Source organism: Palaemon carinicauda, chromosome 5, assembly GCF_036898095.1.
Source record: "Palaemon carinicauda isolate YSFRI2023 chromosome 5, ASM3689809v2, whole genome shotgun sequence".
In the NCBI taxonomy this organism is placed as follows: Eukaryota; Metazoa; Arthropoda; class Malacostraca; order Decapoda; family Palaemonidae; genus Palaemon; species Palaemon carinicauda.
The window spans coordinates 170,668,039-170,683,038 of record NC_090729.1 but is presented as its reverse complement, the minus strand read 5'-3'; the positions used below and the strand labels follow the sequence as shown (position 1 = coordinate 170,683,038).

At 33.8% G+C, this 15,000-nt stretch overlaps 1 protein-coding gene across 5 annotated transcripts in view; it reads left to right on the top strand.

Annotated features, from left to right (window-relative positions):
• Positions 1-15,000, top strand: part of LOC137641609 (extracellular serine/threonine protein CG31145-like) — a 745,874-nt gene that overhangs the window by 197,158 nt on the left and 533,716 nt on the right. For 3 of the 5 annotated variants that reach the window (XM_068374333.1, XM_068374334.1, XM_068374335.1), the window contains exon 2: positions 7,788-8,684. The exons of the other annotated variants lie outside the window; for them this stretch is intronic. In XM_068374333.1, coding sequence (XP_068230434.1) covers positions 8,224-8,684 — 461 coding nt within the window. In that variant the 5' untranslated portion in view covers positions 7,788-8,223. The remainder of the gene's footprint in view (positions 1-7,787; positions 8,685-15,000) is intronic. 5 annotated transcript variants of the gene reach the window in all.

The window sequence follows — 15,000 nt, the reverse complement described above, 5'->3', positions numbered from 1 at the left end:
TGTCTTTTAATTGTCATCTCATTTACATCTTAATTATAATCCACTGTAATCATATCATATTAATTACTTCCATTTACTTCGTGCCATATAATTAGTATCCTCATAGACGATATATTAATTATCCCTTAATTAAACAATGTTAATAATCCCCAAAAATTATATTTTATCAATCATCCCCACAATTATATCACATTACTAAATATGATGTATTAATTATCCCCACAATTAAATCACATTATTAAATATGATGTGTTAATCATCCCCACAATTGTCACATTATTTTTACCTCCTACAACCTCAAATATAATGGACGTCATGATATCTGTAACTGGTGCACTAACGCGTGAAAGGGTTAGGGGTGACGGGAAGGCCGCTTAGTAGAGAACCACGCCTCTACGGATTCCGTAAGTGGATGAGGTAAGAGGAGAGACCGAGGAAGAACAGCAACAGGTGGGTTCACCCAAGACATTACGCTCACACGTAAGGGAGAGAATTTCGTCGGTCAGCAGGGAAGGAGGTTCCGTGTGAAGGTGGTTGGCGGTGCAGGTTACTGTAGCAGTTTACCGGTTTAGGTTACGGTTTGTGGTTCACGGTAGAAATTTGGTATTTAGCCTGGGAGGAATAATTCATCCAAGGTCTGTTGGTATAGTCAAGGTCCTTTGAATATACTCTGAGCATATTTAAAGGACCTCAGGTAGACGGAGGCTGGCAGGGAGAAAATTTGAATTAAGGCAATCACATTATGGTTAAATCTTGGTTTTATGTATATGTATATACTGTATATATACACACATTATATATATATGTATATATATATGTATATATATATATATATATATATATATATATATATAGATAGATAGATAGATAGATATACATGTATGTATATCTATTTATATTTACATACACACACACACACATATATATATATATATATATATATATATATATATATATATACTATATATATATATATATATATATATATATATATATATATATATATATATATATATTCTATACTAGTAGGTAAAGAGTGAAGGATTGCGTTTATGGGGTTATGCTAACATACCGTTAAATACATATACTGTTCACTCTAGTTTGTGTGTATGTGTCAAGTATGTAAAATAATAGATCATGCTATGTAACGAATATGAGTAACTTCGTGTGGAATCACATGAAATACCGCTACTTTGATAAGAAATAAAAAATAGATGCACAGAAGGAAAGTATTAAAAATGTACAATGATAATAACAACTATAATGATCGCGGTGTCGATAATGAGCGAAAAAACAAAGCGGTGAAGGTAAGCAAACGATAAAAAGAAAAAGCAACCATACATAATAAGGAGATGCTAATTGCAGTAAATGGAACATGAAAGAACAAAAGAATGGAAGTGAAGAGAAAAATATGAAGGAGAGGGAGATGAAATAAAGTAAAAGTCTCACAAAATAAAGAAATAGAAATAGAGAGTCGACGTTAATAGAATGGTATTGAATTAACAACAGTTAATTCACCACTTGATTGAAAAGAGATGAGAAGACGAGGGTGTTCGATAAGAAATGGAATCAGTTATCAAAGAAAGAGACATTGGAAATAATGATCATGTTAATGATAATGCAGTTGCCTATTATCACGACTATAACAACTGCAACTGCCTGAGGATACACTCGGACACACTATTATCTTCCTCTTCTTTTTTAAGTTTTTATAGTTTATATAGGAAATATTTATTTTAATGTTGCTACTGTTCTCAAAAAAAAAATTTTCCTTGTTTCCTTTCCTCACTGGGCTACTTTCCCTGTTGCGGCCCCCAGGCTTATAGCATCCTGCTTTTCCAACTAGGTTTGTAGTTTAATAATATTAATTATAATGATAATAATAATAATAATAATGATAATAATAATAATGATAAGTTTAATATGGGTAACGATTGATTTGTTTCTATTTTGTCTTAATGAGTTCAGATAATGGTCGGTGAAATTAATGTCATAGATACACGATAGAATCCTCTGCGCTCGTTGTGGACTTGATTAGCACTTTATATTCAACCACAAATGAAATTTAAATTATAGCCGTAGGTTACATCGTCGTTATCGAATAACCTTTCCTCAAGGTCGGTTTACTTTGGTAATGACTTAAAATGCTCCTTCCTGTGTAATTCTGATGTATATTTGACGCCGAGGAATGACGGTGTGGCGATGCCATTTCTTTGCAGTAAATTGGTTAATCAGTTCTGTGACCAAGTATTGTTATCTAGTGTATGCGACCCGTCAAAAATGATGGCTAAGTATTTAGATAGATATGTACACACACACACACATGCATATGTACCCCCTCTCACCAGGGTATGACTACTCTCCCCCTACCCGAGGGACGGGGAGAGACCGAATAGTTATACGTCCAGCTATGCCACTTAGTGTGACTGGAAAGATATACATATATATATATATATATATATATATATATATATATATATATATATATATATATCTTTCCGGTCACGCTTAGTGCTATTGTCAGACGTATGACTATTCGGTTTCTCCCCGACCCTTGGGTAGTAGGGAGAAGGAGTAGTCATACCGCGTTGAGAGGGGTATCCCGAGAGGTACACTCGGAAACTATAATCTCTTATAGATTGCCAAACCTGCCATATGTGTGCATGCGTATATCTATCTAAATATTTAGCCGTCATTTCTAACGGCTCGGGTACACTAGTATATAATAATCAAAGTAATGATACCTTTCGAAATATAGGTTACTATTTATCATTAAATGAGATAACGCGAGCTCGCCATTTGGCTGTCACAATTTGTCTATTATAGCATTACAGTCTATTTCAAAGTTTTTGCTGTGACAGCTGTTTGAATTGGGAAATCTACTTGTTGCGAGCAATTCTTCCTTGGGTCTTACCATGTATTAGTAAGCAACTCTGCGAACGTTTAAGTTTATATCAATTGCGTAAAAGGATCTCCACGTGTCTTTCTCGCTAAAGCTTATAAACCTCAAATTAAGATGAACCAAATGAAAGAAAATTGGAAAAATATCGATTATAGGTCGGTAAATTTGAAGGCATTAAATACTTGAGAAATAATGACTCTTGAATGATATAAGATAAACGTTGAATCAGATAAGCCTCATTATCTTTTAAAACTTCTGTAGTACACCAATTTTATTAGATATTACAATTTATGGTTGATTTTTTCTTGAAAATTCGTGTGTTGAAATACTTGATGCATTTTTTTTTTATTGGAAAACATATTAAAGTGTGGAGTAAATAGGTATTTGGTGCGTGGTATGAATGAATGTGAATGTATTCATATACTCTCTCTTTCCCTTGAATGTTGACTTCAGAGAAAGTAATTTATTTCTCGACCGTCGAAACAAGAATGTGTTTCCACTGGTGCAAACTTTGCACGTCCACACACATATACAGTATAGACTATATGGGTATATGTTATATATATATATATATATATATATATATATATATATATATATATATATATATAATATAGACAATATGGGTATATGTTATATATATATATGTGTGTGTGTGTATGCATATATATTATATATGTATTCATTTATCATACATATTTACGTACAGTATGTGTATATGTATATATAGGCTTACACACACACACACACACACACATATATATATATATATATATATATATATATATATGTGTGTGTGTGTGTGTGTACTGCACCCGTACTTTTGTCGTTAATTACTCAAGACAACCAGTCGTTTTATTTTAAAACCCATTCATGTTGAGGAACCTATAATCTTTTTGTGGTGGGGGGAAGGGTCCCGGTTTGGGTTTTAGATAAATGAGGCTTCAACTAACTTGCCTTGTAGTCTCAGAAATCAAGTGACAACGACGTCCGAACAAAAGATAAGATGACGGCGAGTAAACGGCCCTTTTGATTTAACTTTGAAGATTTATGGACGTTCTTTGCTGCCGTCGGGTCTCTTGTTCCCGAGAGAGAGAGAGAGAGAGAGAGAGAGAGAGAGAGAGAGAGAGAGAGATTAAATTGCAGCCTGTATGTTATCCTGCCCTTTTATGTAAGCCTACGAATACGTTTTTCTACAGGGATCTTTCTCACTTGTTAGGGGATGAAAATGTTTATAAATTTCAAATATTTATATATATATATATATATATATATATATATATATATATATATATATATATATATGTATATATATATATATATATATATATATATATATATTTATATATATACTGTATATTTGTATGTAGAGAGAGAGAGAGAGAGAGAGAGAGAGAGAGAGAGAGAGAGAGAGAGAGAGAGAGAGAGAGAGAGAGATATGTCACAAAAATAGCCTTCGGAGACTATCAGTTCTAAAGACTTGGATTTTGGTTGCAAGAAAATATTCCAATAAAGAGTTAGACTTTATCACAGCCGAAAACCCGATAAGCTCTTATTAATGACTTGCCAAGTAGAATATTTTTTGGGGTAATATATTTTTTTACTTTCACCGGAAGATGAGAATCCGATACGGTGCTTTTTGCTCAATAGAATATGAGTAATGATCATGCTGTACACAACGCGTGTGAGGGAATATTGAAATTGAGATGTATTTCGCTTTTACAGTGTTATTAGAATTATCTATGGAGTCCTAAATTTTTTTCTGCTTTGTGCCTTTTATGGTAATTACATGTATGTCTGATTGGGTGTGTAGGGGTTTCTCTATTCAAGAAATGTTTTGAAAGTTTGTGGATAGATATTAAGGGGTTATTTTCTAGGATGTATATTTTTAATGTATTTGTAATTTTTTTTTTTGTGGTAGAGATGTGAGCCCATTGAACATTTCTTTTGACAATTTGACCTTTTTGTGCGGATATGACTTCCGTATTAGCTATTAATGTAATACATGTGTGATATGTAAAATATAATTTTTTTATCAGTGGTGTTCTTATCCCATGATACATTAGTGTGCATTGTATTAGTGACATCGGTAAGCATTTTTGTTGTCACTACACACACATATATATATATATATATATATATATATATATATATATATATATGTATGTACGTATGTGTAAGTATATGTATATATATATATATATATATATATATATATATATATATGTGTGTGTGTGTGTGTGTGTATGTATGTATAAATCACCCCTATATAATAATAAGTGTCTGGGTATCTATATAATTATGTGAATATATATGTCCTTCCGGTATCGCTGAGTCTCCCTGTTCCTCCGGTAGAAGAATGAGTGGATGTTTGTTTGTGCATATCTATCTAAATATTTAGTCTTCATTTTGATGGATCGCGTACGCTAGTTTATACATTTGTCTATATCTATATATTTGTATTTATTTGTTTGCCTACATATTTATCATTTGATTTATTTGTTTGTCTATATATTTATCTGTTGATTTATTTGTTAAAGAAATTTCCTTTTTCCATTTGCATATACCATGCTGAATTAATGAAATGAAAACGTTAGGCATTCTCAAAGATGATTCAGTGATTTTTTTTTATTTTAATTATTATTTTTATTTCTCCATAGCACATCCTCATTTCTAAAATTCATGTTTAAAAAGCTCAAGGGTAAACGTCTAAATATAAACCTGAATTCAATTTTTGTCTCATGTTTTCTAAATCTGATTTATTTATGATAAATATGAAAGGCAAAGTGTATATACTGATTCTTTACTGCTTGAATGATATCAAGATGTACAAAACTGCTATATATTTCTATCAATTTTCTTGATTTTATTTTATTTTTAACTGTAATCATACTCTCATCATTTCTCGAAATATGAAGTTGCAAGTTCTGCAGGTAGAATTAAGCTGACGTTTATCCGGATAACTTCGGTGTGATATCCAAGGAAAGGCTTTAATAAAAAAAAGAAAAAAAGAATATCACTGTAATTCTGGAATGATTACCCGATCATCACTAGGTACTGGTTTTGGAAGTATGGAGTAGAAGGAGGAGGGGGAAGTCTCCAAAGGTATTCATTTAATATGTTATGCCGCGACTGAGAGACTGCTTAAGCCTTAATGGCAATCTTGGGTCTAATGGCATACACTTACGCCATCGGCATCTCAGGGCCCCAGAGAATGATCAAAAGAGTCAAAACGGAGAAGAAGAAGAAGAAGAAGAAGAAGAAGAAGAAGAAGAAGAAGAAGAAGAAGAAGAAGACCCAGTTGAAGTAGTATATATATATATATATATAGATATATATATATATATATATATATATATATATATATATATATATATCTATATATATAGATATATATATATATATATATATATATATATATATATATATATATATCTATATATATAGATATATATATATATATATATATAAATATTTATATATATATATATATATATATATCTATATATATACATATGTATATGTGTGTGTATATGTATATATCCATCCATTTCCGAGTGAGGATACTTTTAACTTGGTGAAAGGATTTATGTATCGGCTTGATCAGCAAATCTGTTCTAGGCTGGGCCACACATAGTAGGTTTGTTTGCCGTAAGCGATCAGACGAAAATCCTCCACCATCACCAGTTCGCACTGGCCAGTGTCGTGATGAAAACTTGTCAAATCTCAAACATGAATTGACATTTCTGAGGCCTGTCTTGTAGTAGAGTAGAAATGGCTGCATTTTTCTTATGTTATTGCTGTCGTATGGGTGTATATATATATATATATATATATATATATATATGTGTGTGTGTGTGTGTGTCTGTGTGTATTTATATATGTGTGTGTTTGTTTCTTTTTATTTTCATGCGTATGTGTATACTTTTTTATTCGCTGAGCTCAGCTTGAAATAAATTGAGTGTAAATGAGTAAATGAGAAATGACATATTCTCAAGATCAATAGAGACAGCAATGACTGCTAAGAAACCTACTTTTAAATTCAACTGACATATCATTGTCATAATTACTGAAAGTGAATGAATATTGTCTTTTATGCAAATCTCGTTAGGTTTGATTTGGAAATGCAATATCTTCCAGGACTGTCCTTGGAAGTTGATTGCTTCGCCTCGACGTCTTCGTAAAACCTTGTTCTCATTATTCACTCTTGCAGATCTTGTTCTTCTTTTAGTTCCTCTTAGTTGTGGGTGTTTTTTTTTTTTTTCTTTTTTTTTCTTCTTCTTGTTTTGTTTTATTTTTCTTATCATATCCATACCTGTTTTATCGCACTTCGTTTCCTCCTCCCATGTTAAAGGAAACAGTTTTATACTTAAAAAGAATATATTTTTTCACCAGATGCATTGTTCTTTGAAAAGGCTGTCTACAGAAGATTGTAACCTTTTAATTCTCACCAAGCGCCATTTGGATGAGGATGCTAACACCTTGCACTCCCCCAACCCCCCTCTGCTTACAACTCCCCACTCTTGACCTACGGTCTATACTACATATTGAACCTTCGGTGAGGCAAGAAAACTTCCCACGAACAGCTGTGACTGTGGTTGTGTGTGCATATATTATTTTAACGCTTATGTTTGTACAGTGGAAACCACTTGTGTCTTTTCTCGTGTTTTTTTATGTCCTAGGTTGCATAACTGAATTCACTATCGTAATTGCCTATAAAGTATGCCAGTCGTATTTTATGAAATATTATGTCATAAAATGTGCAATTTAGGTAGATTAAATAGTCATATTTTATGTTAAATTACCCCCAGTTCCTATCATTTTTATGTACAATTTGAAATATTTGTGCCTGCTTCTAATATTGCATTTTTTTTTTCTTTTTCAGGTCTGGTTTAGAAGACCGGTGGTGGAATAACTCAATCTGATGACACTGGAATCAGGAGTAGATTACCCGCTTCCGCCTTCAATTTGCCGAGAAATAATTTCACAAATTGTTTATTCCTAAAAAAAGTAGCTGGATCCATTTCCATCGTAAAGCAAGGTCATCCGAACAACCATTCCTCGCTTCCCAAATGCGTATTCAATGATGACTATTTTAGACAATCGTCATTTAGTGTTTTGAGGAATGAGAACTTAAGATTCTCAATTTATTTTCCCCCTTTTCACTTTCCCTTTCTTTCTGTTCCTTCCCTTTTCATGATGAAGTGAATATCTAGTTCCTCTCCAACTAGAATCGATGCCCCAAGAGGTTATTATTCCTTTCAATCCCGTGAGTGCTTTTAGAGCATAAAATCATTTTCCTTTTATAACATTATCAGTCAATGTTCAAAATGAAGCTTAAAGAACGCGTTGTGATCGCTGTCATGACGGGGCTCGTCCTCCTGACGGTGGTACTCGTTCTGGATGTCGAGACCCGCCTCTCGTCAGGAGAGAAACCCCGCACCCCAGCCCACGCCCGCGTCCAGTACGCCTTCCACCAGAGGCACCTCCAGAAGACCAGTAATGGGTCGCGAGAGGCTTCCTTAGCAGCCGCTGCTTCGGCTCAACACAGCGCTGGAAACGAAGATCCAGCCCACGCCCAGCAGGCGGCTGCCGAGTCGCTCTTGGGCGTTGGTGCCACCAACGAGCGCGATGAGCCCAAAGCCACGCCCACCGTCCCGCCAGATCCTTACACAGACCTCCATGAGGCGGCACTGAAGGTCGAGACCATCAGCTTAAAGAACAGGAGACGGCGTAAGCACTGGAACCCAAATCTTGGAGAGCTCCTCGGCATCGATGCAAGGTAGGTTCTGCTGAATTTTGGAAAGCGAATAAAGAAAATAACTTGAAGACTAACGTCATGCTTAAGTAAAAACTCCTAGATAAGGTTTTATTTTTGTTAAATTATATTGAAACCTTGCAATAGGAGAATTTTGTTATAATTTGCCTCCTAAGGTACAAGTTGATGAGAACAAATTACATCAGTGCCATTTCACTTGACAGACTATATTAATTCCATTTATCATTTAATCTCTTTTTCCTTGTTAAGGATACTATCATGAATAGATTAAATAGATGTCCTGTATCTTGTATAAGTTTATATATATATATATATATATATATATATATATATATATATAGTATATATATATATATATGTGTGTGTATATATATATATATATATATATATATATATATATATATATATATATATGTATATATATAAATATATTATGTACGTGTGTGTTATATTATTTTCTGGTTAGTTATGACGTAATAGACCATCAAATAATGGCAATTTATGAATTTTGACAAAATAAAAAGGCATTTTAGGACAACTTTAAACCTTTCACATCGGATTAATATCTGTTGGGGTTAAATGGTTTTCCGTTAAGTTAATGGCATTAAAAAATCAACTGTATATTTAAATTGGTTATACTGTACTGGTTGTGCTCTTAAATACGCATGTACGCAGAATACCATTTTTTATAGTGATGAGGTTGATTAGCATATGATTATGATGATTAGAATATTAACTACTACGAAAACTTTGATAATTATTTCTATAGGTTTTTGTTGATTTTAAGCTTTTTAACTATTACCTATGAGAGAGCAAAATCTCCCCTCTCTCTCTCTCTCTCTCTCTCTCTCTCTCTCTCTCTCTCTCTCTCTCTCTCTCTCTCTCTGAACAGTTCTTTATTATATATCTCAATAACTATGAATTTTATCCAAATTAATTATATTTTTTAATTTTCTAAATTAAAACGTTTCCTGTTAATTCCTTTGATGGTATTGATGATCACGTTTGATGTGAGGCCAATTTATAGTTAAATTAATCGCATCATAGAATTAAATCCAGTTTGTTGTATGCGATTAAATGAATATTTTTACACGGACTGAAACTTGGTATTCATCCACATTTAATCGGGATTAGCCACGCCTCTATTAATTCCATCGACTGAAAGTAGTTACACTGAGTTCCGAAAGTAGTTTCATTTAATTCCAAAAATTGATTCATTCAATCCCGGAAGTAGTTTCATTTAATTCCGAAAGTAGTTTCATTCCATCGACTGAAAGTAGTTTCATTCAATTCCGAAAGTGGTTTCATTTCATCGACTGAAAGTAGTTACATTCATTTCCGAAAGTAGTTTCATTCAATTCCTAAAGTAGTTTCATTCAATTACGAAAGTAGTTTCATTCCATCGACTGAAAGTAGTTTCATTCAATTCCGAAAGTGGTTTCATTTCATCGACTGAAAGTAGTTACATTCATTTCCGAAAGTAGTTTCATTCAATTCCTAAAGTAGTTTCATTCAATTACGAAAGTAGTTTCATTCCATCGACCGAAAGTAGTTTAATTCAATTCCGCACTCTCTCGCGACTGCACATCAATTTCGCCCCATGAATTTCCAGGTGCCATTAAAACAGCCGTGGCCGAAACTTTCTTGCGGTCGTTTGTGTAAACAGCGTCCTTATTTATTAGCTGTTTCCCGACAATACCGGTGGCACGTGGGAGTGAAGTATGGCGCGGCGGGTGTGAACATTTTCGGGCCTTCCTGTTGCGGCAAACGATCCCAAAATGATTTGTCTCTCCTTCGAAATAATGCTGCTGCTGTACGCTGTCCAAACGCTCTGGTTCCAGTTGCTGCTGGAAACGATGGCGGGGTCGTAAAAATAGACGTCAGTCCAGTTTATCGATGATGGCGGTGAAGCCATCGTCATAAAATTCCGACTACTCATTTGCGACTGTGTGAGTTTTTACGTGAGTGCGTGAGTGAATCACGTGTCATTAAATACCTGTAGTAATGTTTTCTTCTTTTGAAGTGAAGTAGTATGAGTTGTAATGCTGTAGCTTCACCTCTCCGTACTTTTAATGGATTAGGTAATACTTAACATGCAATCTCAGTAGAGTGGGGGCATTGCCAGAAAAGACAATTTGGATAATTACAATTCTTATAATAAGTAATTTTATCGTTCTAAATCAAATCGAAGGAACTGTTTGAACATGGGTGGAATGGTTATAACAGCAGTATCCGTGATTATGGAATTGCTTATATGTGACTGGAACTGTTTAGGATATAATGATTAGGTTATAGCGCTTTAAAAGCAACGCCAGTAGAGTTAAAATGACTCAAAGCAATTGCCTTGACCTTGGGTGGAGGTGTCTTAACGTTTAAGCTGCATGTCACGGTATTATTAACAATTGTTATTTGATGGTGTTCGTAAACAATCAAATTTTTTACGTTAGTATTGTGAAGGAAACCTTCATTGTGCATCCTACAAGATCAAAGTTTAGTTCAATGGTAGATATAGTGCAAATATTCTGATGTTTTGTTGGGGGACGTTTAATACTTCATCAGCAGCTTCTAGTACTCATATGTGGCGTATCATAGAACCTTCTGTGTTTTTGTTAGTTAAAGTTTTCAAATCTCCTAAACTACTAGTTCTTCGTTCTCATAACATTTTGTTTCATAAGACATTTCTTTTGGGTCTCCTTGCATTACACTTTTATTATCATTCTTCGGTTATTTCAGTTAAAACTCTTATGGGCATTAATGCAACAAATTCCTGAAAATCTTTCCCTTTTTTTGTAATATTTAAAGCCCAAAAAGCTTCTTCCTAATATTTAAGTATGTACAAAAGTAAGTTTACTGCTTAGATATTCAAGAGTAACACAAAAGTAACTTGCTGGAGGCTCTTACCAATGAATTTCCATTACCCACTATGCAGGAATGTCCTGTTCCATGTTGCTGATTTCCGGGTGCTCACGCTGGTTGACCAAAAATGAAGCCCTATGAACGTAGGACAAATATTCAAATGTGTAAATTTGGTATATATATACAGTGTGTGTGTATATAATTATAAATATATGTGTCTTGTATATATATATATATATATATATATATATATATATATATATATATATATATATATATATATATGTGTGTGTGTGTGTGTGTGTACATATATATATATATATATATATATATATATATATATATATATATATATATACATATATATATATAATATATATATATATATATATAATATATATATATATGCATATAAATGTGTATGTGTGTAAAAGTATATTTATGTGTATTCATTAATACACATATTATTGTTATTGTTGTTATTATTTTTATCAGTAGCTAAGCTACAATCTTATTAGTTCGTTTATAAGACTTGATAGTCTTCTTCTATACTGACGTTATACATAAATCCTCAACTTTATTTGTTTTTTTCCATCAAAGTGATTGGATGAAAAGGACAGTAATGTTTCGTATTAGTGTTGTATTTATCTATAGAAAAGTATTATTATAAAAAAAAAATGGTGATATTTAATCATCAAAAAGATCAAATATATTGGGAAACGAGAGTGGATTGCCAGATACGATATAGAATAAGTCTCTCAAAGCGAATTAGCAGATAGGTATTCTGAGTATCTTTTAGAAGATTCAGATTGATTCCTTTGTTCCGAAGAATTGCCTGGCTAAACCCTCCTTCGTTTGATATTTTTGTTCAAAGCCAATCACTGAATAAAATCTCGTTATGTTTATTTTAATCAAATTTTCATTTTCAATATCAAAATCGGCCCGCAGGAAGGGATTTCTCTCCATGTTTATATAATCTTCTTTTAAACTGGAAAATGTCTATTATTCATTGGTGTAGTTTTCCTTACATATTTTGTTATGGAAGCGTGACTGCAGAAGATGAAAAGCATCCCTTTATATTCACTGTATGAACGCTGGGTAATTATATATTCTAATTAGCCTACTAAGTACCAGAGTTTTCCACTTAAAGTACCGTTAAAAATTTCACAATTTTTTTTCTCTGCATTCTTCTTACAAATTATCTCTCTTCCTTCCTCTAATGTACTTCCATTTCTTTTTCTAAACGTTCATCATGCTCCTTTTTTTATCTTCTTTAAAGGTTTAAAGGCCACTCATGAATGGCAGAGGCAAGGGACAGTGACAATGCCCTAGCTAGTCGGACAAAGCCCTAGAGACTGACCATATACAGTATAGTCTACATATGATCAGCGCCCAAGCCCTCTAGGACCAGGCAATGGCTGCTGGTGACTACTGAAAACTATCGAGTTTGAGCGGGACTCGAACCCCAGTCTGGCAATCGCTAGGCAGGGATGTATCCAATAGGCTACCACAACAACTTTTTCTTTTTCATCTTCTTTTGTGTGAAAGACATTTGGAAGGGCAACCCTGTTTCTTGCCTAAAAGAAACAAGAGCCCTGTATGGGAAGATTTATTGACGAAGGAAACTTACATCGAAATTAGAAAAAATGGAGGCAATCAGAGAATTCATAAGTTGGAAGACAAAAGTAAAGATTCATCGAACTATTCAATATGGAGATTTTTTTTGTATGATTTCATGGATTATATTAGATGGCTGTTAGCCAGATGGTGCTAGGGGTTCTACCTTTAATAGATAACTTTTAATTACTATCTTTAAAAATCTTATGAATATTTATATAGTTTTTGAATTCCCATTTAGTTATTCATTTTTCCTTTTTTCTCTTCTATTTTCTTGTTTTCTTTAGAGCTGGCAAGTTACCCGTGTTACCCGTCCATTAATGGTTCTCTATTCTGTCTTTTTGAATGCCTTATCTGGTTATTAAGTGACCCTTTACCACATTTGTATAATCTTCCTCCTCCCCTTTTTCTTCCTTAGTGAAACCAATCTAAACGTTTACTCCCAATTCTTCCATTCTCGAAGTACTTCTCTCTCATCCCCTTAAAAATTCATGCTTTGTTTTATCATTCCAGAGTTAAAGATTTTTCTCCTATTTTTTATTTTCTTCATATTGTCGTCAGTATATTTTCTAATTTTTCAATCTTCACAAACTTGAATCTCCTTTACGTATCCTCGGTAATAGTTTACAAACACCACGCTCTCCATTTACTCCAAAAATAATGCAATCCTGCAGTTCTCATATTCTTGCATAGTAAATAGGTGGTTATTTAAATTCTGGGAAAGCAATAATTAGCAAGATATGTTGAGGAAGGGGGGAAGGGGTTATAAAAAGAAAATAGCTCGGTTTCCTCACCAAACGACTTGGGAACTGACATGTCAACAAAGTCAACGAAACAGAAGTCCGTGATGCCAGCGTGCATTTAATATACTGATATTCAATATATGCTTAATTAAAAATGGATTAATTACACTTTTGAGTAATCACTCAATTTTTTATTAGGTATATTTTGAATATACAGTATATCAAATGTACGCCGGCATCACGAATTCTGTTTCGTTGACTTTGTTGACATGTCAGTTCCAAGTCGTTTGGTGAGGAAACCGAGCTATTTTCTTTTTATAACCCCATTCCCCCTTCCTCAACATATCTTGCTAATTATTGCTTTCCCCGAATTTAAATAACCATCTAATTACTGTGCAAGAATATGAGAACTGCAGGATTGCTTTTATTTTGGAGTAAATGGAGAGCGTGGTGTTGTAAACTATTACAGTATCCTCATTACAATGTTTCACTTGTTTTTGTTCTCTTGTATCAGTACTTTCTCTCTTGAACAGGGACTCCAGCTAATCTCAAGCTTTCCGTCAATCTTATTCTCACACAAACATTATCTTCCTCTGCTCCTCCCTTTTCCTTCTGACATTCCTCCTCCTCCTCCTCCTCCTCCTCCTCCTCCTCCTCCTCCTCCTCCCGCCCATCCACCACGTGTCAGTTTGAACATTCACTTAAATCTCGCCAAAGGCAGCGACAACTCTGCCCCATTTTTCGCTTTGCATGTAAATATTTTATGTAAATGAGCTGGTGGGGAGTTCGGAAAACGCTGCGAAAATAAGTTAAATTAGGATATAAAACGGAGTTGTAATAGCATCTTAAACCCCCCCCCCACCTCTCTCTCTCTCTCTCCTCTCTCTCTCTCTCTCTCTCTCTCTCTCTCTCTCTCTCTCTCTCTCTACTTCTCTCTCTCTCTCTCTCGGATAAGTTTTCCAGGAAAGCACACGCCTTTAGGTAACTGGAAGGGGATGAGAAGTGAGTTGGGAACGGTGAGAAGTGTAAGAAGGAAGTGAAATAGACCAAAGAGGATTATTTCGAGTAAGAAGATGGGAGGGAGTCGATAAGTGTAGTAGGGA